The sequence below is a fragment of the Egretta garzetta genome, unplaced genomic scaffold (genome assembly GCF_000687185.1).
Source record: "Egretta garzetta isolate BGI_Z169 unplaced genomic scaffold, ASM68718v1 scaffold411, whole genome shotgun sequence".
In the NCBI taxonomy this organism is placed as follows: Eukaryota; Metazoa; Chordata; class Aves; order Pelecaniformes; family Ardeidae; genus Egretta; species Egretta garzetta.
The window spans coordinates 2,244,316-2,269,439 of record NW_009258541.1 but is presented as its reverse complement, the minus strand read 5'-3'; the positions used below and the strand labels follow the sequence as shown (position 1 = coordinate 2,269,439).

The following is a 25,124-nucleotide window of genomic DNA, read 5'->3' as shown; positions in this document are numbered from 1 at the left end:
CGCAGCTCTCCCACTTCTGGATCTGCAATAGCTCTAGCACCACTGCACTGCACTGCACAGGACAGACGGACCCTGAAACAAATGCGAGGGCTATGCAAAGGAAAGGTCGTGGTCTTCTGTATTTCAGTGGGGAAACCGAGGCTTGCTATCTCCACCAGCAGTGTGTGGTACAGCTGTGTCACAACTCGTGCCCAGCCCAGTCTAACACTTTCTCCCCAGTTCTCCCTGCATTCAATTTGTTAGACTTTTCTATATTGCATGAACTGTAAGTAAGATCTTTTTTCCCTGAAATGCTGAAATTATAGCTAGAAAAGCACTTCTATTCACGTTAGGTTTGTGAAATCCTTTCTACCGAAACCGCTCAATTTCTTGCTTTAAACTACTTCATAATTTCCCATTTAAAGTTGCATAACTTTGCAATTATAGCAGCTGCTGTGCACAGCCAAGCTATTTTAATAATGAATTTATGTTCTGCTACACAGAAATGAAAGGCAGAGGACTTGAACAGATGGTTTGGACAGTGGCTTATATGGTTCTTGAGTTTTGTCCCCTGCCTTTAGCACAACCGAAGGCTGCATGTACTCTGAGTTTACAAAACACTTGTCTGCATGCCAGTTTCGGATCTCACACAGCAATTCCACACACCATTAAAAAAGAAAAAAAAAAACCCAGACTGAATTCCCTCACCTCCCAGCCCCATTTCCTTATACTTAATCTAATTTCTTTAAATATATAGGAGCAGTTGTAGCTGGGGGCAAGGGAGAGCAAGCAGTCTGGGGGGCAGGGGCAGGACCAGGCAGCCCTGATGGGGAACATGCATCTCCCATGGGACTGGGAGAAGGGGGGACAGTCTCCCCAGACCCCCAAGTAAATCTGTATGCAGCCCTGATGGGGAACATGCATCTCCCATGGGGCTGGGAGAAGGGGGGACAGTCTCCCCAAGTAAATCTGTACGTAGCAGTTGGGAATTCCTGGGGGCTGAGTTTGAGTTACATACACCTTTGAGTGTAACACGCTTTCTCTTACAGTGTTAACACCCAGTGGGAGGACCCCAAGGCAAACCGGCCACGACCACTTCTTTCCTAACAGAAAGCAGGAATAATGTCCACACCAGTTTTTCTACTGTGGCCAGGAGGTTAGCGGGGCCTTGGCTCTCCCCTCTGCCGGAGCAGGCTGACCGACAGGGGTTTCCATCCCGTGCTCTGGCCAAGAGGGAGGTGCTGAGCAAGGCTGCAAAGGACTCACAGAGGGACAGGCTTTCGGGTATACCCTGCCACCACGTTCCCCCACCGCCCAGTTCCCACCCAGAGGTGCCTCTTCGCCACAGGTGACATTTAGGCACCTGGCACAGGTCCATCGCAAAGAAATTCAAAGGCCGCAGCACTTAACTGTAGTGTCTCGCGCTCCCACTACGTCCAGCTTTCAGGCTATCTATCAGCAGAGCGTTGGTAGTTGAAATGAATTCTTTAAATTATCAGTTCAGTGTATTCATCTGTCTGTGAACTGCCATTACAAGAGGGGTGTTCACCATCCTGCCTCCTTCTCCATCCAGGACAAAAAATGCCTACAGACTGCTGAAGTGCTGCAGGGCACAGGGTTAGGCCACATCGCTTCGTTATGCGAAACGGCTGATCACTGCCATGTCCACCTCTCCAGGACAGATGTCACCTGGGGGACTGAAATCATCTGGGGGGGCTGGACAGGCCAGCTGGGGGGAAATGTGGGAGGTTATAAAAAGGCTAAAGGAAGAACAGACATCTTAGGGCCTGGCTCCCTGCCGGCCTGCGAGCTCAGATCGTGCCTCCTTGTACTGGCTCCCTCAGAGCACCTTTGCTCTTTAATTAGAGCCTAACGGTGCTTTTGGAAACTACAGAATGACTGGCAAGCTCCTGGCTGTCATCTGCTTCTGAGAAGTCCAATTATAAATCCGAAAGGCTGAAGGTTTGAAGGTGAGCAGAGGTAAAGAGCACATCTGAGAAGCAAAAGGGTTTGTTCTGGTGCTGAGGGAGTGACCTGTGTGTTCCAGTTTTTGGGAAGGGATGGCACTTCTGCCTGTCCCTCATGAGTGCTAAAGAGGCTTTGCACTGAAGAGATCTGTGCACACAAAGGGCCAGAATTTGGGGTGCCTGCAGGGATGGAGCCAAGGGCTGGCCACCTCCAAAGAAACAAAGGTGTGCAAAGCAAACTGCAAAAATCTTTTGATACAACTGAACTGCTAAAACATCCACCCTAAAACCCCAACTGAAGCAAAAAGAAATCCAGCCTGGTTGTTAATGACCTTGTAAACCACATATAAATCTGATGAGGTTTTTCCAAATGTTATTTTGAGGGATGGCACATGGCGGAAGCCAACAGAGCAAACCACATGGAAAGCACTGCACCTGCTGTGGCACAGCTAGATGTCTGCAGAGGCTTTCCTGACAGGAGCTCCCAAAGGCCTGAGTCAGGATCTGCAGATTGTACGTGGATAAATTTTCCCTTCAGGAAACGAGAAGGGCTGTGCTGAGCCCACTACTGCAGTCTGGGGCCAAGGAGCAGGCGGAGACGGGCTCTGAGGCGCCTCTGCTGTTCCCGCTGGGGTGCTCAGGGGCTCCTGCCCGCCTGCCTGGGCTCCGGCCTGCTCGGACCAGCTCTGCGCTGTAAGGCTGAAGTGGGCTAAGGGATTATTGGTAGTTGGAGAAGCTGCAAGGAAATTTAGGGCGTTTTCTTCAGGGATGTGTGAAGGTTGGAGACAAAAGTGTCTTCAATCCCAGCCTCCTACTACTTTCTTGAGAGTCTCTTCAAGACTCCTCTTGAGAAGCAAAAGCCAGGCTGGACTGCTGTGGTGGAAGGTGTGAGGAGCAAGGACCACCGTATATGACTGTTGTGGTGTGCGTGCAGCTAGGATCGTGGGGGGTCTTTTTAACCTTGCTGATATTGCAATGTTTGATGGGATTTGCATTGCTTTCCAGCATGGTTCGCAGGCTCAAGAGAGAAACCCGACGTGGGTGGGAGCCACAGCACGTGTGCTGTGTCTTACCCTGCCTTTGCAGAGGGGCGATGCTGCGTGGTAAGCAAGGAGCTATGCTTCTCACCTGGGTAGCGCAGCCCTGGATCGGATCCATGCCATGGATAACACCAGGCCGGGATCTAGCAGTAGGGCGAGAGCATCTTCTGTTTTACGCAATTTCCCTGTGAACAGATGGCTGTGTTGGCTGCAAACCATCCATTATATAAAAATCAAAAATTACGCTGCAATGAAATAAAGCTACTCAGCTGTGTTGCTGAATGGATTTCAAACACTGTCTATATAAGAAAACCAAAGATCCTTTAATGTTGCTCTCCACCCATTGCAGAAAGGCAATCTATCGGCTGGGGAAGTACATATGGTGGTGTGATGGCATAAACAAGCTCACGTCTTCAGTATTTGTACTAAAGATAATAAACTCCTGGTACTTCCTAACAAGCCAGTTTCTTCAAGTACCACTGTATATATGTTCAACAACGAGCTACTGCTTCCAGTGCTTACTCACGTATATTAAACCAAAATGACTTTACCCAGTTGAAAAAATTACTTGGGCATTTAAGTCTCATTGACAAATACCCTATACAAGGCATCCATTGGAAACCAAAATACAGATTAGTGGCTAAACTGTCCCAATTTATTCATTATTAGAGTTGGATTCATTAATGCTCCTGTCACATCTTGCATGATGCTTCACATAATCTGTACTCCAAGAGCTTATTTTTAATCCTTTTCTGACGTACGGTGTAATGCAGAATCAAATCACACACAGCACTTCAATTGTGCTTTAATCACCGAGCAACTCGGAGGAAACATGCACATGCTGAGTGTAATGAACTGCACTGAGTGCAAGTAGGAACATGGCTCACTCCACAAGTGAGTAAAAAAAGGTCATTTTTAGGTATCTTTGCAAAGAGGATGAGATGTAGTTTCTTTTAGGCTCTCAGACTGATTCTGTTTTTCTAAGGAACCATAGCACTAACCTGATGCTGACTGTGGGTACAAATGCGACAGACTTAACTTGCTTGGATATGAGATTCTTCATTAAACAGTGATGTCTGAGTAAGGACAAAATGACCTTGTGCAAAGATTTAGTCTTGTTCTTTGGCTCAGGGCTGAGCACAATCTGTTTTTCTGAGTAACGTGCTTGTACTGAAGGACTGTTTTCAGTCATGTTTAGTCACTGGAGCTGTCTTACATAGGACTAGATTTTGTACCTGAATATAAAAGAGTAGCTCTTATGAACGTCTATCTCCAGTAGACGTCTTCAGTGCAGATGTCTTGGAACAATATTTTAACACATAGAGGTCTTTTAATCAGTACCATTTAAATTCTGTTAACTAACATTAAAAATGGAACTGCTGCTAGTGCACCCACACATGGTGGCTAAGTATAATCACTGGAAAGATTCTGCAGAAAAAATTTTGCTCTTTAAAACTGTTTTCTGCACAAAATAGTACTTAGTAGACAGGCTGAGTACAACCATGATAAACACAGAAGGCTGACTATAACCTCTCCTGTTATATGCTCTCAGGAGCGATTTTGGTTAAAGGGTTATTTCCCTTGACAGATCTGCCTTAGGGCACATACGTACACGATTACAAATGCAAATAACACTTTGCAAGCAAACCGATCACTTTTGTGTGTAGTTCTCACAGGTATAAATTCAAACTACATACGATTATTATATATACAATCTTTCAGTCTAGAAATTTGGCATTTCAATGTTAATGGAGCTGAGCTTATAGTGCTAAAAATATGGAATAAAAGTAATACAGTAAATTCCCCATTAAGATATTTTGTTTTCTTCCCCCCCCACATCATAGCCCACACTCCCGTCCCAAGAGACTCTTTTGGGGAACAAATCCTTTCTGAACACATCAATAAACAGCAGCTAGAGATATATGTTTCTCACTTCTGGAAATTCTACTTTACACTTTTTGCTCAGCTAAAAACTTTGCAAATGAGCATTTTACATTGAAAACTTCTAATTAAGCTTCTGAAGAATTTGTAAAAAAAAAAAGAATCTAAAGCTACTGGTCAGGACTGATAAAAGAGAATGCCACCTTCTGCTGAAGAAAAACTGTATTTAGAAGGAACTTGCGATTCTCATAAAACTTTTAATAGGACGAAGTGAATCAAATTGGTTAATTACCATTTTATGGTTGGTAAAAGGGCAAATTACATGCCATCCATTTCTAAACTTCTAAATGTCTCTGGTGCTTTTAATTAAAGCTGCCATCTAGAAACTGCTAAAGCAATTTTATGCAATTAGTTATTTATAGGTTACCATAATACACCACTCAAAATATGATTCAAGTGATTTGCAGTCTGTTGCTTTGTGATCTTTGTCATCTTTACTTCATTACTGTCTCGGTAGTAGCGGCAAAATATTCAGCAGTTCTTTGTCAGCTGGAACGCGACTTCAGTACTTGCACTTGAGAGTTGCTCTCTTTAGATGCCTAACGGTAGAGTTGGAGCAAACAGCATTTCTAACTACTGACTGTGAATGAAAATGTCCTGCTTCCAGTCTGAGACGTAATGACTGGGGTCACGCTTACTGCTGACAGTGGTTAGCAGAAAAGTGAGTAACTTATGCATTCAGATGAAGGCTGGATGAAATTTAGAAAAACTTGCTGTCCAAAAAGTTTGCCTTAAATGTTCTGCAAGATTCCCAGACTTCTGAAATCATAGGTAGCTAAGACTACTGAAGGGAAAAATAAGGAATAAATTTTGCTGAATCAAAAATGGCACGAGATGGATTTTTTGCTGGTTCTATGGTGCATACATGACAATGATTCGAGGCTGTACATCACCTTGGTTTGTCTACTTAGAATCATAGAATCACTTTGGTTGGAAAAGACGCTTAAGATCATTGAGTCCAACCTTTAACCTAACCCTGCCATCCCACCACTAAACCATGTCTAAGCACCTCATCTATCCTTCTTTTAAATACCTCCAGGGATGAGGACTCAACCACCTCCCTGGGCAGCCCATTCCAGAGCCTGACAACAAGTTTTTCGTAATGTACTTCTTACTTCACATATTGCTAATGAAACATCTCACCCCATTCTGCTTTTTGAATTGTAAGGAAGCATTGAAAAGGTCTTAGGAATTTATAGAAAAGCAAAGATTGCTGAATAAATAGTTCTGATCATTACCTAAGACAAGGGGGTCTTGTTTTCACAAAAGGCTATGTTAGGAATTTGGTCTGCATCCTACTGGAGGTAATGGGAATCTCTTAGCTGAGCAGGAGCAGGCCCTAAATGGGCTACTGTCATTTGACAAATGTAAAGGTTTAATCTGAGCAGTTGTTCTTACAGCTTTATTTACTTTAGAAAGTATTGCTGCAGATGGTGAGCAACAAGACTGATTATTTCAGGATGTAAGCTACTGGGGTGAACACATTTTCAAAACGGTGATTTTTTTTTTTTTTAGTAGTATGTCCTTAGTAAAGTAATTTCAAGCAAAATGAATAAAACTACACTGCAGAACTGATTTTTAATTTAAGCTTTTATTTGTGTTGCTAGTTCATGGCCATGGGTGCGAGTGAAAAAGGTTCTTTGCTACAGCTGTGTATAAGGTATTTTTATGCATGGGATTTAGAACTTACTCCAACCTTCTGCATTTCCCTGGTGCTTACTTTGAGGTCACTGCATCTGTAGTGAGGTCACTGCACTGCATTCAAGTACTCTGTACTCAGTGTAAGGTTTTTAATTTCTTGAGGCACTGACTGTACACAGTGTGTGCATTTGTCCCCCAGTTCTAGGGTCTGGTCTGGACCCAGGAGTCAAAAAGCAGACACTGCAGGACTTCAGATGCTGAAATCTTTGGATTTAGTGCTTGGGCTTCCAAATGTTGTAAATCTCTTCTGACACATAGGGTTCAATCACTGGAGGGACTTACTGTTTCCACAAAAGTTACTTAGTTTGCATTTCCACCACAGCTGCCCTGTGTGAATGCTCTGAGGCTGTCACAAATACAAGGTAATTGAAATCAGATGTTAATCTAAGACACTTTTCTTAGTATACTGACTGGGAGACACTGTAGCTCAGCAAAAATGCAGTAACTTGATTGTCTCAGCCTCTCACTGCCTCTGTCAATTAAGCTTGGGAAAGTCAAATCTATTTATATGTCTAAAGCCCACTGATTTCAGAAGGGCAGGGTAGGTAAGTGTTTAATGCCTTTGATCCAGGCATTGGTTTTGCAGTGCTAAGTAGAACAACTCCCAGGTATTTCTGTTAATTTTAGTGCTTCTTACTGCTCCAATACTCAATGACTAATCTAGTTAAAATCAGGACACTACCCCTTAGTGTCTTATAAATACTAATCCAGACTGTTTAAATGATAGCGTTGATGACTAGATGTGCCATAAATACTTTTTATCAAAAAAATCCTCAAACCCACTAAACAGAATTTCCTACCCCAAAATTAAAATCTGTTACTTGGTAAAGTTCAAGTGATTGGAATTCAGTCAATGATTAATATCTTGTGTAGTTACTTCTTCATTTTCAATATCTTCTTGTGTAATAAATGTGTTCAGCTTGTCACAGATCTTATTTTATGTCCCCACCTTGTATCATTTCACATTCTGCTTAAGTACTTGGTCATCTATTACATGACTCATTAGTCTGAGATCTCTACAGAATTAAAGAAAGTTGCAGTAAAAATAATATATTGAAGTTCAAATTTCAACTACATCACCCATGCATGTTTAAAAGCATCTTTCAAAGTCAGCTCAACATACAACAGTGCAAGATTAATGTTTGCTAAGCCCCATCTCTAGTCCTTCACAGAGAAGTGGGAACAGGCTGAACAAAGCTATGCGTGTTTGTTACCTGCAAAATAAAAGTTGTGGAAAGCAGATGAAATCATAATTGATTAGTGTGACTTTATGATGTTTTCCTGCCTGGCATTTAATTCCTCGTCACTAGGCAAAGGCAGTCTGGCCCAATAAAGATAATGAGAAATAAAAGTTGATGAAAGACTTAAATCACTAAATAATAATCTAGGACTTTCCCCAAACCTTCCTGCATGCCCACTGAAGTAGAAAAATCGTTATGAGTTCAAAAAAGTTAAAACAGCATTTGAAGCAACTTTCATTCAGAAAAGTAAGTAAGAAAGTATTTGAATTTCTACTTGTTAACATACTTCTGAGGACGTTACCAAACAGGATTAAGTTTCACAAGTGTTACGCAGTAGGTAGTTCTTATCAATTTTGCAAATGGATAAACTGAGTCATGTAGATAAGCCCTTATTCAGATCCATAAGCAGCCGGTAGCAAAAATGAGAATTCAGCTTTTGAGCTGTAACTAACCAAGGTCAGACGGTCACTAAATGGAGTTCTTGCTCAGATATTACCTTGCTACCAAGTAAGAGATAAATTTATTTTTCATTTAAAACAGGAAAAAAAGGAATACTCAGGACAAAAATAAGAAGGTAAATGGGGAGAAAAAAAAAGAACCTAAAATCTTTTCTATATCAGCTTAAAAAATAAATGATAATCTTGTCTGGTCATTGAGTAACGCAAGTGATTATATTTAATAATCTCTTGGCCATTACTCTATCTTTACCTGCACTGCCAGGTATCTATTTTTGCATTACAAAAAATCTCAGAAGTGAGAAATTAGAAGCAATTGATTTATTTCTGTGGCCACATACATAATATTGTGCTGCTTTGCGTTCAAGTATTTTTAAAGATGGGTAACATGTTGGTGAGTTGATGGACTCACCAAAATTTTTGTCAGTTTCCTGCCTCCAAGAAAAAATATTTTTGTGTATACTGTTTGAATGTTACTTCAGTAGAAATGTGACATCTTCTGACTTGACTATTATTCCAATAACAAGCAAAATAAGTGATCCAGAAGAATCTCTAAAACTGTATTTAAGTACGTGAGACTTCTAGGTTTCTCAACAAAGGTCTTTGGGTACCAGTCAAGGACTTCCCACTATTTTCCAAGGTTAGTCAACGTCTTACAGCTTAGAGGAAAACACGGACGTGTACTTATAAGGCCATTATGGTAACATACAGCCAATTCTTCCCATGGTGCTGGTGACTACAGGTTGATGCTGCGTTTTGCTAGGCCCTGCACTAAAAAGGAATGTCCATAGTTCCTCCAGATTAAAATCCAAACCCCCAAACATACAAATCTGACAATTTCAAACTGATGTAATTTAGAGCAGATGCATAAATCAAAAGCAGCTGGGAGCCATTACCTGGATTTGCCAATATATGAGCCGTTGTCTGCTAACAGTTTTTTAAATTTGCTGGCTGCCCCAGCACTCATGAATTGTACTTTTATTCCTCTTCATTTCTTTATGACTAGAACCTTCTGTTGAGGAAGCTAGCTATGCATGGGTATTTCAAGAGTAAATAGCATATTAGAAATTTTCACCAACGTACTTCTCCAATGAGAAAGTAAGATGGAACAACTAATTGTATTGTAATTAGATATAATCAATTGTAATTGGCAATAAAACATTGATCATTTTCCTGCTAAAGGATCTGAAAACCTTTGTTTTCTACTATTTTTAGAATTGATTCATTACATTAATTAGTTGCCTGAAGATTAACATTTATTTGCACTTACCTCACACTTACCTTCTATCATTAAAGACGTGTTAAAGTCTCTTACAATGCATCTCTTGCTAAGCCTTAAAACAACATTATTTGCTTGTCTTAGAGACAAGCCAGGCTTTCTGCCTGGATATACATTCTAATTTCCTACTGATATACAGCCTTCCTTTATTAGCTCACAAAAAATAATCAAACCCCTTCCATTAGGAGGGAGCGGTGCGCTTTGGGGCTCTGCCCTGGGAGCTGCTGGGTAGCCTTTGTTCCAGGGATTTCCCTGGGAGTTGAGGGTGATCAGCTGCTTTAGAGCACCAAATCCAGAGACTTTATCCCAGTTCTAGCGCATACTGCAAGGGGATTAATTGTGGCGCTGGTGGGGATTCAAGGCTTCACACGATTTGCCTGGGACAATACAGGGCATGCTCTGACAGGAAGGCTGCAGCAAAATGCTCATTTCATGTCCAGAAGGTGAGATCCTCATATTTTGCAAAGTGCATTTAATTAGACAAGACAAACTAGAGTTCTAACTAAACTTCGTTTTGCTGGCTGATTTGAACAGCCCTGACTTAATCTGTATGAGTAAGCTCCATTAACATTACAAAAATCACCTGAATGCATAAAATATAAAAAAATGACTTTGCAACCATATTATCTGCTTAAAAGTTAAATATAATTAAATGCTGCCACCTTGCAATAGAAAGGTAATAAAAGAGGAGTGTTGCCGCACAAGGAAAGCGTATTTTGGATGATGCTAGCTGGAGTCTGCTGCTCATGCTACTCCCTCATAAAAGACTGGCTGTATTAAAAACATGAGTGGCATTACATTATTTGGCTTGCTTACAGTTGGTTAAATCATCACCTCAGACCCGTTTTTGTACATCGAGTTGCATCTGAATTTCTAAATAATGGAAGGAAATGACGGATGACCAACAGCAAGTACGTCCGATATGCTCTTTTCTTACCTCTTGGACTGTTGAGAGATGCCTCGGATGCCTTTCCACCATCTCCACAGTGACTTTGGTCAAATGGAAGGCACTGATCACCCGTTCCTGCCACCACATCTGCGTTTTTGGCCAGATCCTTTGTCTCAACAAGAGATTTTGCTTTGTAGACTTTTCTGGTGTTGGTATCTGACAAGTAAAGGGATTCTGACACTGGATCAATGGCCAAGTAATATTTATGCGCAGGGCTTGTACTAAAACAGAAGAGAAGAACATCAAAGTTATATTGTTTTTCTTTTTAATCTCTGTTTGTGGTAGCATAACACTTCTGAAGACATTCGTTTAATGATTTGGAGATGACAGAGGTGTAAGTGAGATGGGCTTTAATGTAGCTCAGGCAAGCACCGCTGCTGAGGAGGAAGGAACCAGTACCAGGTAGTGAGCTTATGCAGGGAGGGGTATTGGTGGAGTTAAGTCTGTCCATTAGTACCAAGCCGCCCAGTACAAAGCTAACTGGAGTGCCTTCAGCTTACTTAGAATTACTACTATCAAAAGCAAGGTCATTTTTTTCTATACCTGCTAAGTCCTAGTACTCTTGGCACTGAAAAAAAATCTACGACTTGCAGCAAAGTGAATCACAGACTGTTCTGCATGGGCACAAATACCCACTCATGGTTATTTTTATCTGTTTCTAAACCTTAGGAATATGAAGGTGTGAAATATGGTGCCTTAATTCATGCCGACTGTATTGTCAGGAGCAAGGCAGAAGGCCAAGTACTGTCAGAGCAACTAGGCGTGAATTAATGCACCATAATTCATGCACTGAAGTGCCTTATTGAGATTATAAAATGTTATTTAAAAATATTTACATATGTTAATTAAATGGTGAGGATCATAAATTCTAATTGGAGAACTGGGTTGCATCTTATTAACCAGTAAGACTTTTTGTTTCTTTTTGACTAGAAGTTAATTTACAGTTTGAGGAAATTGTCTAGGTGAGACTGCAGTGTAGTCCTGATTATAAAATGAAATAAAAATCCAGATAGGTGTAGATCCTTTAAATCATTGTTCTGGTTTCTGCTGGGACAGAGTCAATTTTCTTCTCAGTAGCTGGCATAGCACTGTGGTTTGGATTTAGTATGAGAATAACATTGATAACTCACTGATGGTTCAGTTGTTGCTAAGCTGGGCTTACACTGGTCAACGACTTTTTCAGCTTTCCCTGCTCTGCCAGGGGCACAAGGAGCTGGGAGGGGGCACAGCCGGGACAGCTGACCCCAACTGGCCCAAGGGCTATTCCAGACCATACAGCATCATGCCCAGTATAGAAACTGGGGGGAGTTGGCCGGGGGCAGCGACTGCTGCTCAGGACAGGCTGGGCATTGGTCAGTGGGTGGTGAGCAATTGCATTGTGCATTGCTTGTTTTGTATATTCTCTTATTATTATTACTATTGTTATTCTTTTTCTCTGCTGTTTTATTAAACTGCCTTTATCTCAACCCACGGGTTTTACTTTTTTTTCTTCCGCCCCGATTCTCTCCCCCATCCCACTGGGAAGGGGGGGAAGTGAGCGGGCGGCTGTGTGGTGCTTAGTTTTCTGCTGGGTTAAACCATGACAGTCAGACAGTTGGTTACTGAAATGGTGGGAGGCAGGCACAGGCGGCATGGTGGCAACGCCTGGCAGTATTTTGGTGCTCAGACGGTATTTTTACCACTGCCATGTTTCTCCGGGGGAGGGAGGAGATTTCTGACTGGTGGCTGGGCAAGACACTGACCTTCCTGCATCCCTCCTTTTTTTTCTTCTTAAGGAGACATTTTATTAACAGCAGTAAAATTAACTAACACTTAAGATTGCTGCAACAAAGTTAGGAAATGAGTTACTCCTCTCAGCTTTCTCAGTGCTGTTTGTGGTGGGTTTGGCAGTGCTCGGCGTACAGCTCCTTCTGCAGGGCCAGGTTTCATGTCACAACGAACCAGGAAAGGAATAATCCAGATAAAATAGAATGGAAGAACTGGCAGAAGCTCCAGGACAGGTATGTAATGTCTGAGGTGATGCTGATTTATTTTACTGATTTGATTGCTGATGGAGCCTTTTTCAATATGAAGTTTTTGCTTGGCTGAGGCAGATACTAAGCTTTATTAATCATGTATTAGACAGTTCTATATTACTGAGCAATGTTGCAAAACAATGTAAAAATTACTTAGCAATATCTTTTATTTTAGCAATCTACCGAGAAAAGAAAATTTTAACAGATGACCAGCTGAAATCTTATTTCCATTTATAAGTGATAAGGCTAATGCTGTACCATGATGAATGTGATAGAGCTTGGGCCTGTTTCTCTCAGTTCTCATTCTCCATCCAAACAGGGACAGAAACTACTCAGCATCTCTGAGGATTGGGCCACAACCTAGACTAGCTTAAAGCTGACTTTAGTCATAAACATATATAAAAGACAGAAGGGGGAAATATAAGGGAAGAGATATTCCCCCAGTTGGGGAACAGATGAAACCCAGTCCAAGGAAACATAGGGAATGAGAGGACAGTGGTATGATGAAGCACGAGTAAGAGGATGAGCTAAAAACATTTAATGCCAAATTATGTATCATCAGAACTAAGAATCATTTGTGTTCTCTGGAGTGAGCTCAGAAGAGACTGGCCAGCAAAAAGATGACTTTTATTAAAAATACTTCTGTGGAAAAAGTTGCAAGGGGAATTCTAGATGTTCACTAAACACATTGTTCATCATGCAGAAACTGCAGAGAACCAGGGGTCATTATATACTCTCCTTGTGGACACATTTTCTGTCATCCTTGTCATTACATTTAATAGACCGGCTCTTAGAAAACTCTTGATGTTTGTGGTTAAAGACTTGCATACTAAAATGTTTAAATTTAAAGAGTATTAGTAAAAAATGGAACCAAATCAAATACTCGCTATCTTTGCATAAGTTTGCAATCAAATCTAAATCTGAGTTAATTTAAATTAGCCTATTTAAAACTGTATCAAGTAGACTAGGATTTACAATGAATCTTTCCAGAACAAGTTATTACTATCTTGTAGCAAAATTTTTCCCTGTAACTGCGCAGCCTAGTTTCCATTTTTACTAGTTATTAAACAGCGTTATTTCATGTTAAAATCTTGGTGATGACAAGAAAAACAAAGGGGATAAGTTGTTTTTAAACAGTCAAAAATAAGATCAGTGGCCTTTTCTGTTTACTGGTCTCCAAGCTCTATCCCATTTTACACAGTATTTTCTTTGTCCTGGTAAAAAGAACACTTTTCCCCCACTCTTTTGGAGACTAGAAGTTGTGTTGAGAAACTGGATTTTGAAGCCTTTTCCTACTTGGGCTGTCACAAACCTCTGACACCTTTTAGTTATTGCTTTCACATATTTCTCTGAGCACCCTAGAAATTTCCTAGAAAGTTCACTTTGCTGCTTTTCTTTAGTTAAAAAATGGAACCTTGCACTTACCAACTAGGAATTACTCTTTCTTTTTAAGTTTTCATTGGAAAATATATGAGATGTGACATCATCTCTAAGTAGGCTGGCAAATAATCCCTCGTATTGAATAGCATTCTTGTGGCTAAAGCGAGTGATTCCAACCAGTACTCTCACCCTGCAAACGCGCGTTCAGTGCCATGAAGTTATCAGCTCGGCTTGTGCTAGTGCTGGTTTATTTATCTCATTTAAGTACTGAAACACTAAGAAGTTTGTTTCTAAGGATACAGAGTGCCTTGCTAGCTCCTTCCAGCCTGCAACGTCATTTCTGCAGCTGGATTGGTATAACCACCTCCCTCACCCTCCGTCGCAGAAGCCCTAACGCACATCGTTCATTCTTTTAAAGAAATCCCTACATTGCAACACCAACGTGCTAACCGGGAAGAGAGGAAGCCACTTGCTTTGCTTTAGCTGGAGAAACGAGGACTGAGCTGTGACACAGCGGCCACAGCTCCCTGCTGTGCACCCTCTGTGGCAGATTTTAAAGTTCACAGTATCCTAGAACTGCTAAAGCACGGTCCTCTTGTGTGACTCTGAAGACTTTTTTATTATTTCTTTGTTGCTAAAATTCCAGTTTCCTTGGCTGGCTATATCTATGATCATCCACACATCACGTGAAATGAATATGACAGCTATGAAATGCATTTGCAGCTTTTGGGTTTAAACTTCTCCATCTCTCCTTGCTGATTTTGAGAGAGAGACTTCATCCCTTCAAAGGGAACAAATCAAACCTTCTTCACTATAAATAATGGTGAATTTGATTAACATTTATATTTATTAAATTCAGTGTTCCTCTGTACCCAGACCTCCAAAAGGACTTTTGTAAGACTGTTTCCTCAAACAGGGTTCACATAGCACCGTTACTGTGTTTTACTTACCTGTGTCTTGTGTCTCTATTCCTAGTAAGACAGGTAAGTTCAGGTTTAAAAAAAAGAAAGAGAGAAACAAGAAATGTTAGTCCTCAACAAAACTGTATTCTTTCCCTGGCTGCTCACAGAGCTGTATCCCAATAACAAAACATGGTTTATCCTGTTACTCAGTATTATTTCTTTCTCTCAAACCGCTTCCTTTCTACCGCCTGCACATTGTCACGCCAATTCTGAACAATCAGCACGCAACGCCAGCACCAGGAATAATGCCAGCTAGTTGGAGATTCATGGGTGTTAAGTAAGAGAAATTTGGTGTATCAGTGTCCAAAATCTTTCCTGCCTTCCTCTCTGGCCCTGAAAGGGAATGGGAAGATGGAGTCATAATTACAGGGGAGTCGTTAACAGTGGCACAGGCCCAGCCTGCAACACGCCAGCCTGCAACGCCAGGTTTGCTCTTGTCTGCTTAAACGCAGTCATATCCTCAGTTACAGATGTGGAACAAGTTAATTGTATTACTTCCAAACACGGTAAGCCTATCTTCAGCCATAATGCTGTGACCTGACGTGACACTGCACCTGTTTGCTATTGAATTACAGGGTTTTCTTCAAAAATACCCTTCATAGAATATTTTCACTTTTTTGAGGACATGTACGAAAAATCTCACAGGAACAAAACATAGCTCTATTAATTCTGCACTTTGTAGAAATTCATTACGCAAAACCTGTTCTAAAGGTCACTTAAGGTGTCCTTTGTAAGTGATGACTTTAAGCCCAAGTTTTCTGATGAGTTTGTTCGACAGTCAATGAGACATATGCTCACAAGCCAACTAAATGTGGCTGCTTCCCTAAGTCACAAGTGAACAAAGGCTCACCGTAGTTTTCATAGCCATATCACAGCCAGGATAATGAACGCTAGTCAGAGAAAGCTAATTATTTTTTTACCTTAATTCTAATATGCCAATCGAGTTTCCAGAGGGAAAGATCCGCCTGACAAAATTGAAGTCACCGATATACACGCTACCGTCAGGCCCAGAAGCAAGAGCAACCGGGGCAAAGAGTTTGCTGTTGAGCGCAAGACCGTTGCAGTTGGAGCAAGAGACGCTTCTCTGGTGCCCGTTGCCCATCACGGTGGAGATGACTGGCGGCTGCTGGGAAATGAACATGTTTTCACCATTTCCTTTGTGTACAATTCCTAATGGGAGGAGAGGCAGAAAAGAGAGACAAAAATAACAAATGTGTAGCATTTAAACTATTCCGCAGTTTTGGATTATGCAGTCCTCTAGAAAACCAGATTACGAAAACAGCAACAAACATCGGATCTTTTAAAAACTGTCACAGGGTTCCACAAATCTTTTGTTCAGTCTCAAGCTTCACCATCACCATTTTGTCAATTAGTGGTTAGTGGCTATTTTAAAAGCCAACATCATGAGGAGAACTCATGGTTGGTTAATGCTCTAACAAATTGACTGTTAATTGCAGTGCTATCTGATTTCTTGGGGATTACTACTTTAATATTCATTTCATTCATAAATTTTTATTAGGTAGCAGAGGAATTTCTTAGGCAGTTTGAATATTTAATTAAAGGAGATTAATAGCAGGACTACTATGCATTTTTCACAAAAGAGCACTGAGTGGCAGTACAAAATCAATATTCAAATTTAAATGCGAGTCCTTCATGGTGTATAAAAACGGTGCCAAGTGCAGCAAAGCCAAGTTAAGAGTCAAGGAGTAATTCTGAGGCACAAGTGAATTTCTTACCAGCAAAAATATATTAAGTTCTGCCATAAAGTTTAAAACTTCCCAGCGCGTCAGTATTGTAGCACTGCTCTGCAGCAAATGTTGTTGAAAATCTTCCCAATTACTAGGTTGGTGATACCAGAACCAGTACAAACATGTATTTTATCAAGCTGAAAGCTGTACTGTTTATTTTAAATAACGATGTGGTAATATAGTTAAGAAGTACCTTTAAAATGACATGTTATTTAAGATTTTGGCTATTTCAGAATGAATGAACAGGTAATCTTTCAGACCACAGTCCAAAATCTCTTACTGTTTCCCTTGGAAAGCCCAGTACTTCATCACAAAAGCGGCACAATTAAAGGAATAAACGCAAGGGAATACACTTTCTCGAGGACTCTTGCCGTGGGAAACGAGCATTTTCTAGATACTGCAGGAAGTACATGGTGAGCCACATCTGACTTTTCCCAAAGTATGGCAAATGTATTTATGTACCATTTCTGCCAACTTTGTTACACTATTTTTTTTTTGTGTCTTTCAGGTAAGTCTGAAGCTAAAATTCTCCCTGGAAACTACTGAGTGTTGCCATAGATATTATGAAGGGAATTACACTTTTAAAAAATATATTCTGAGCAACAGAGGACAGAATACATATATTTGTTTGAATGCTGGCTTAAAAAAAGCTCTTTGGAAATACGCCAATAAAATTAATGGCAATATCCTCCCTTATGCCCCGGATAAAAATACTACTAAATGAAGATGCTGCCCTTTGTCTGAATTTAAGAATGTAAAGGTAATCTTTCCACTGCCTCATTCAAATGCCAGTAAATAATTAGGGCTCTGGAGAATATGTTTTGCTGTCAATAAATGTAACCATGTGCTTAATTTCAGGCTTTGGAGCTGCTGCTTTAATTTTAGTCGGCGCTGTGTTGCACTGGGGCTGAAATTACCGTAAAGCATAAAGTATCTGTTAAAATTACTCCTCCTTCCCCCAGATAAATAAAAATGGAATCAATACACTTGCCCATCAGAAGAATAATCTAATTCAAAGAATACTCTGAAAAATCGGTTAATAGCACATTCATTTGTATTCATGAGATATAGGTGTCTTTAAAAGGACTCTATACAGGAACTGATATTTATGGGACGTGTTATCTTCTTGATTATGAGAAATGCCCTGAAGATCTTCCAAACCGACCAACCCCTTTGTGTTAGAAAACATTAAACTCTAATCACATCATGAATTAGAAGTGATCAAACCTCTAAACTGGAGGGGGAAAAAAAGTGGGAGAAGAACAGTTTAGCTGAGAGCAGGATGTGATCCTTTGTTAACTTAACATATAGATGCAAACCCGCATACATTTAAAGAGCTTGAGTTTCCAGTGACAGCCACGCTGGAACAATATATGTTATTTCACATCTGTGCTGCTGGAATCAGACATCTTTTTTTTTCTTTCTTTCTTTTTTTAAAAATACTTACGTCTGAACACAGTTTTTACTTGCTATGGTTTCTGCATGTCAATACTTGTACCTCCACAGCTTAGACTCTGCAATGAAGTGCAATTCTGCAAAATGGCATCATGTTATTTTTACAACTTTTCTGTTGTACTTTTGTAACAGCTCTAAAATGAATAGCTTTTATCGGGGGGGAGGGAAGCACGTCCACCCTGTCTCTGAGTTGGAACGCTGTGCACAGCAGCAGTCCTGCTGGAAGGCAAGGCTTAGTGGCTGAAGTTAGAGCTAAGCTCTTCAGGACTAGTTAACTAATCAAGCAAAGCACTTCTAGTTTTGGTTTGAAAACAAAATTGTAATTTGCAACTGAGAATTTTTAGAAAGACATTTATGTTATATTCCAATGCTATTTTTGTAGTTAATCCAGTGACCGGTGTTTCAAAAACAGATGCAAGCTTCTAAAAGAGCAGCTCCTCATACATACACAGGGAATGCTTTAATTAAGTGAAAAATCTCAATACATTCCTACTCGAGAAGGCTACTCATGCTTTTCATTTCATTCAACGGTGGCATGGAGAGAAGTCTGAAATGTATAATTCTAAGTCTGAATCACATTCCTGTCCTTATTTAAAGTACATTTTGAAATGGAGGAGCAGTTCACTGGTTTCTAGATAAGACCAGCAGCACACTCGTTATTTTTATCCTTTTGGTTACCACCGTTCATTATGTGGTTTTGTTGCTTTAACACGAGCCTACAGGCTGCTCCACTAGGTGTGCACAAGCTATGGTACAGTCATTTTTTTTGGCTTCTAACTGCTTTTCTAGTTCCTATATACGAGCCAGGTGTGCATGCTCAAAGCCCATTACAATCACAAGGAACATCTGAGGCATCGCTGAGCTCTGGCTGGGTTTTTTCATCCTCTCTGGAGATGCCCTCACATGCAAACTGTAAACAGAAGAGACCCACTGCTTTCAAGCCAGACGTGATTACGCCCTCCCCAGGCTGTGGCTCTGGAAGTGTTGGATAAAGACGTTCATCAGCTTCCCCCTGACTTCAGCCTTGATCACGCCCAGCAGAGTGGGAACGTGCGAGGAAGAGGAGCAGGTGTAAGAAGCTGCCCATTCCCCATCCTTGTTATTAGGCTGGGGTAGTGAGCGCAGCCTGGATGACTGCAGAGGAGGTGGCGTGTCAGTGCTCTCCGGCATTCACCGAGACAGGGCCGGGAAGCAATTTGTCACCATATACCGTGCTCAGGAAAGCAATGATTTAGCCCCGCTCAGATTATAATTGTATACTTTACAAAATCTCAGAACATGTTAGTGCCTATGTATGGGGTGAATTATAGTAGTAACCACTGCAGTTAGCAGATAGTCATATAAATTGGAGTTACTGCCAGCAATTTAGTCTTGAAATTAAACTATGCAAGTGGTAAATTGGCACTAAGGAGTAGACTACAGGGCTCGCAGTTGGGGGCTGAGCTGACTGAGGTCAGATTTCTCTTTGTGTTAAATGTCAATAGCTGGCATTTAAAAGAGACAATCTATACAAACCAATAAGACAGGGTATGAAAGAACCGCTGTTTAAAATGTCAAACTATTTTAAATCAAAACAGAAATCCAGATAATTTACAAACTAAATCTGACCTTTTGTATTTGGAATATTTATACTGTAGCTGTGCATTCAACAACAGAACTTGTAAAAACCTGACAGCCATACATCTGTGCATGAATCTTCATTAACAGAAGTTTGCAGATGGAAATAGATTTTAGTGGACAGACTCTCAGCTGGAGCAAATTGAGGGAACTTCACTGAATCCAATACTCTGCTGATTTCTAAGAGCTGAAATCTGACCCCAAGTTTCTCTTCCCCCGGACAGTGAGATATCTGTTTATTGGCAAACCCATATTTTTCTAGTTACTGTAATTTATCTACAAGTATTGTTTTAATAATTTAATCCCACTAATTCCTGAACATAGATGTTAAGAAGGAAAAGAAAAAAAACCCCAGGAATAAAACAAAAGCAATGAGAAAACAGATTCAAGTCTCCATGTGTCAAGAATCTCTATGCAGGGTTAATGTTATGACACAAAAATATTTAGTTGTTCTTTTTTTTCCTAACGTTTTGCAAGGTGTTGGATTACTTGTCCTGAACTTACTGTGCTTCTCCACAGGGTGGGCAGCCACAAAAGCTTCTGCATACCGGACTGGTAGTGTGGTTTCGGAAGTGCTACCTCTCACTCAGCCCGTCTGTTTCCCTGCATGGTTTGTCTCCGTTAACCGATGTTAGCCTTGGGATGAATTAGGGGCATAGACCCTTCCCTGGGAATATAACACGGTATAAACTGCCCTAAAAGGCGGTCCTTCTATACCAACAGTGTGAGAATGAACCTAAATCCGTATGGCCTCTTTCCGTCCAAATGACCAAAATGTGTCAGCGATCAAGAGTTAGTGATATTAGTGTTTAATACCTGGGAGCCAGAACATTAAAAATATCCTTTCAGATGGCATTTACAGTCCAGCTCTCACTAAATGAGGCTGCACATTCAAACAAAGAGGATTACACATTAGGAAGTGTAATGCTTAAAATCTGAACAATTAATTCCTTTAAAATTTGTATTCTTCTTCCGCCTGGCCAGTTAATAAAGCAAGGACTTACCACTTTGTGGATTTAATACATGGTGTTTGTTTATAGACCAGCCTCCCAGATTTGAAGCATCCATTTCAAAGCCTTGAAGGATTACTGTTCTCTTCTCCCACAGAATAAAATCAGGACATGTTTCATATTCATATCCCACCGACACTGCAAACAAATAATTAAAGATCTATCAGTCTACCTTTTCCACTGTGAACCACTAGGTAATTTTTCATTCCAGGTTTTGATATTCATTTGTCAAGTAATGATGCCACTAATTTTCCTCTGCCTGATTGCTATTGTTGAATATATTTTTTTTTAAAAAAGGGTTTTAAGAGATTAGTATGTTATTGCAGCTATAGTTACTACTGTTTCGAAGCAGAAAATTTTCTGTTATATCTGTTACGGATTTCTTAAGAGTATAAATCTCCTCCAGTGACTCCTGACTTGATTGTTTATTGCATTTCTGCTAATTACCTGCCTAACAGCTTAAATAGAAAAAAATCCATGTTAAAACAAACTGGTTTTAATTTGTTTGCTAATTATAAAAACTGTAGTTAGGCAGAAATGGATTGCCAAGCTGAAAATTTCTAGAATTAAACATTTATCTTGACAGGCTTGCACATCACATGGCTCCCCTCTACAGCCAGCCAGAATACCTGCTGAAAACCTTGAATTTTCCTCTTCAAAATTTAATTTTGGTCTCTCTAATATACCAACCTTTTTTTTTTTTTAAAAGTTATTTATCTCCTCTACTTAACCGTTTTATATTTCAGTGCAACTCATTCATAAAGGAAGAATGTTATCTTGACACCAAATCCCAAAACTTGATCTAGAAAATACTGAAATAGTTCAGCCTTTCCAAAGTAAAAATGTCTTTAAAAATTTTTAATATTACAAAAAAAAAAAGTGAAACCCAGAGTTTTCTGACATTTTCAGTATTTTCTTCTTACTTTTTCTCTATAGCAGCTTTAGGTACATTTTACTTAAACCATACATAGTTTTAATACCATCTAAATTCCATTACTGGATGCAATCAAAATATTTTGACCAGCTACAGCAGGGAGCATTTGTGTTTGTAAGGTAAATGTTTTATGGCAAACTGAAAGCTGTTCCGTACAGCAACTTCACTTAGAGCTGCTTCATCATTTTAGCAGAAAGAACCTGTTTTTGCAGCTAAACTCTGACTTGTAAAAATCGCATCTCCTTAAGTACTGTACATATTGCATGTTGCAAACATTCCAGGTTGCAGTTGAGGGTCCAGCAGCCGCTGGGTCCATTTTTTCTGTTACAGGAGCTCAGCAATGTTTCTGGGAAATTCCGTGGTCCGAGTGCCCACCCGTGGGCATGGAGCTTCCTCCAGAACAGCCGCAGCCTGTGCTGGCATGAGCCATCGAGGTTCCGTAACCGAACACGCTATTCTCTAGGTGTTAACGCAGAGAGAAGATAAAGGGCAGATTTTTCCTACGAAGCAACCTCGCACTTGCCGCCTACACATGAGCATCCTTACTCCCTTTGTGCACTTAACACGTTCAATCCCGGGTCAGACGTGCGTACTTGAAAAGAGCAAAGATCTGTATCACAAAGTCACTCAGCCTTGCTCAGCGAACCGTTACCGACCCCCAGGACGGTTCATCAGCTGCTGTAAGGTACCGTGCTGATATCCGGGGTGAGGGAGGTATAACAATTTACACCAGCTGAGAATCTCTGCCGATGGATCCACAGTGGCACATTTACCAGGACTGCAGCAAACACTGTAAAGCGTCTGCTATTCCCGGCCTATACCTGATGTTTCTGAGCTGCCGAATACCCTCTAGAGGTTATCCTCCCCTTTCTTAAAAGTTCACTGTTCCCTGCTCTCGTAGTTACTCTGCGCAGCTGCCTTTTTGTCCCTTCTCATCAGTGAGAGACATATCGACATACGCTCACTTCATGTGGGTCCACGACCATGTTTCTGTGTATACGTACTCGTATTTATGAAAGAAGTCTATGCTCCAAAAAGGAGTATCTGTGTAATCCTAAAACAGGGTCTCCTGAAACATTTAACTGGAAGTATGATGTACCATCCATGAAAGTTTCCTACCAATCATTTTGCATGCAAAGTCATCTAAGGGGAAGCACAATAATTGTCAAGTCAACCAAATGACTGCAGGGCCACTTGAAAAACAAGTATTTTGTTACTGGCAGGTTTTGCAAAATGTAATTTTGGAAGTGAAACGACAACCTCAGTCAGCTTACCCTCACTTGTGGGGGTATTTTTTTATTATTTTCTGGTCAAATTAATTTATAGCCCTTGAGGTGACTGAGATTTCACTGTGTGAAGAACTGCGGTGACTATGTTTTTTGGATGCTAACAGCCACTAAGTACAGTTCTTTGCAGCGTCAAAATGGATTTCAGAAGATTTACTGAAATCATCTGCACCAAAGATCTGTTCTTTTCATACAGCTATTTAGAAGAATGAACAATAATTTTTTAGTAGTGCCAGCACATCGCAGTTTAAGGGCTCTTGCCAAAATACTGGTAAGAAATATAAGACACGATTAAAAAGGACAGTAACGTCTACTTCAACCTCTCCTGAAATATTTGTACTTATCAACATCTTCTTCGAACAACGAATATCATGAATTCTACCAAGGTAACGAGTAGTACAACAGAGAAGACCTAAGCCTTTTGCTTGAGAGCTGGTTTATACTCACGCCCAGAAGAGTTAGTCCTTGCGCCCCGCTTCATGCTGCCATGTGGGATGCAAGGGGGTGCAGGAGTAAGACTGGGCATGTAGGGAGTTATACAGGAGCGTTTATCGAGGTTTTTACTGAAATCATCTGCACCAAAGATCTGTTCTTTTCATACAGCTATTTAGAAGAATGAACAATAATTTTTTAGTAGTGCCAGCACATCGCAGTTTAAGGGCTCTTGCCAAAATACTGGTAAGAAATATAAGACACGATTAAAAAGGACAGTAACGTCTACTTCAACCTCTCCTGAAATATTTGTACTTATCAACATCTTCTTCGAACAATGAATATCATGAATTCTACCAAGGTAACAAGTAGAGTAGTACAACAGAGAAGACCTAAGCCTTCTGCTTGAGAGCTGGTTTATACTCACGCCCAGAAGAGTTAGTCCTTGCGCCCCGCTTCATGCTGCCATGTGGGATGCAAGGGGGTGCAGGAGTAAGACTGGGCATGTAGGGAGTTATACAGGAGCGTTTATCGAGGTTTCTACTGAAATCCTTCTTTTTCCTATGTTAAATTACAAGGGGACATAGACTTGACCACCAGAACAAAAAAAATGTTACTTTATCATCTGTTACTCTGAGAAAATGGCCTCTTGTTAGGGACTTGGGGACCAGACAAACACCAGCAAACATTTCTCCAGCAAATTTAAACAGAACCACTTGTGTGTGAAAACATGCTCAGAAAGTCTTCTCTTCTGTAACTGGTTATGTGGTCGTTGCTGTCAATAACACTGAAGAAAAGTAAAGATGTTTATAGCATTTATAAAACCAAAAGCAGATGGTTATATTCCTGAGTTCCAGGACTTCAACCTGCTCCAATTTAATTTAATTAAAATGAAAACTGAACAGAATGCATTATTAAATATTGGTAATATACTGGCAGAGGAAATTATTTTGACAAAAATTCATATAATGGATGCAGATAAAGGTCCCTGAGTACTACAGTGTGTCAAATTAAATAAAGCTTTCTTGAAATCTAACAAAGCATGCTAACAATGCACTTAAAATAAAAAGATTTTCACTTCTATTTTGCAAGAAGCATAATTAACCTAAACTTTAAGGAAAAGAAAAAAAAAATTAAGCACCAATTAAATAATTTAAAAGTTGTTATCCAGCAGTATTGCATAAGCTTTATTCATATTTAAACATATTACGCTCATCTACTTCTAATTTGGGAAGCTGTAACTACAGTATCATTTTGTAAGTTGTTATGTATTTGATTTAAGTCGTTTTAAAATCCAGATACGTACTGGACTTCACGATCATCAGAAGACTCTTAAGTGACGCAGAGGGAGCCGGTGTACTCCTCTCTTCCCTCTCAAACACACCGGTGTTACCGTGCAGTGGCAGGCTCGGAACACCGGGCGCGTGCGGCCGTGCCGAGGAAAGCCCCAGGTGGCACCCGCGACCCACCTGGTCCTGCCTGAGCACCCGTGGGAGTGCCGAAGGGCACACCGGGACTCTATGTCATTGCTGGATTTGCACAAATATGTGTAAGCGAAGCCAGCGATGCATTCGATACTGTCTCTCACTGCAAAACACCGGCAGGAATCCGTACCTGCAGTGGGCTAGGGCTAGATTTGCCCCCTAACCAGGAGGTTTCGTGACACGGATGGGGCTGAAAAGGGCACTCCTGCTCCCCACCATGCGCCGTGCCCAGGATGTTCAGAGCTCTCT

The 25,124-nt window shown here is 40.7% G+C and overlaps 1 protein-coding gene across 2 annotated transcripts in view; it reads right to left on the bottom strand.

The window, feature by feature from the left end:
- TENM1 (teneurin transmembrane protein 1) overlaps positions 1-25,124 on the bottom strand; it is a 257,419-nt gene that overhangs the window by 45,731 nt on the left and 186,564 nt on the right. For both annotated transcript variants that reach the window (XM_035902110.1, XM_035902112.1), the window contains 4 exons: positions 20,734-20,877; positions 15,830-16,079; positions 14,898-14,918; positions 10,541-10,773 (listed from right to left, as the gene is read on the bottom strand). In XM_035902110.1, coding sequence (XP_035758003.1) covers positions 10,541-10,773; positions 14,898-14,918; positions 15,830-16,079; positions 20,734-20,877 — 648 coding nt within the window. The remainder of the gene's footprint in view (positions 1-10,540; positions 10,774-14,897; positions 14,919-15,829; positions 16,080-20,733; positions 20,878-25,124) is intronic.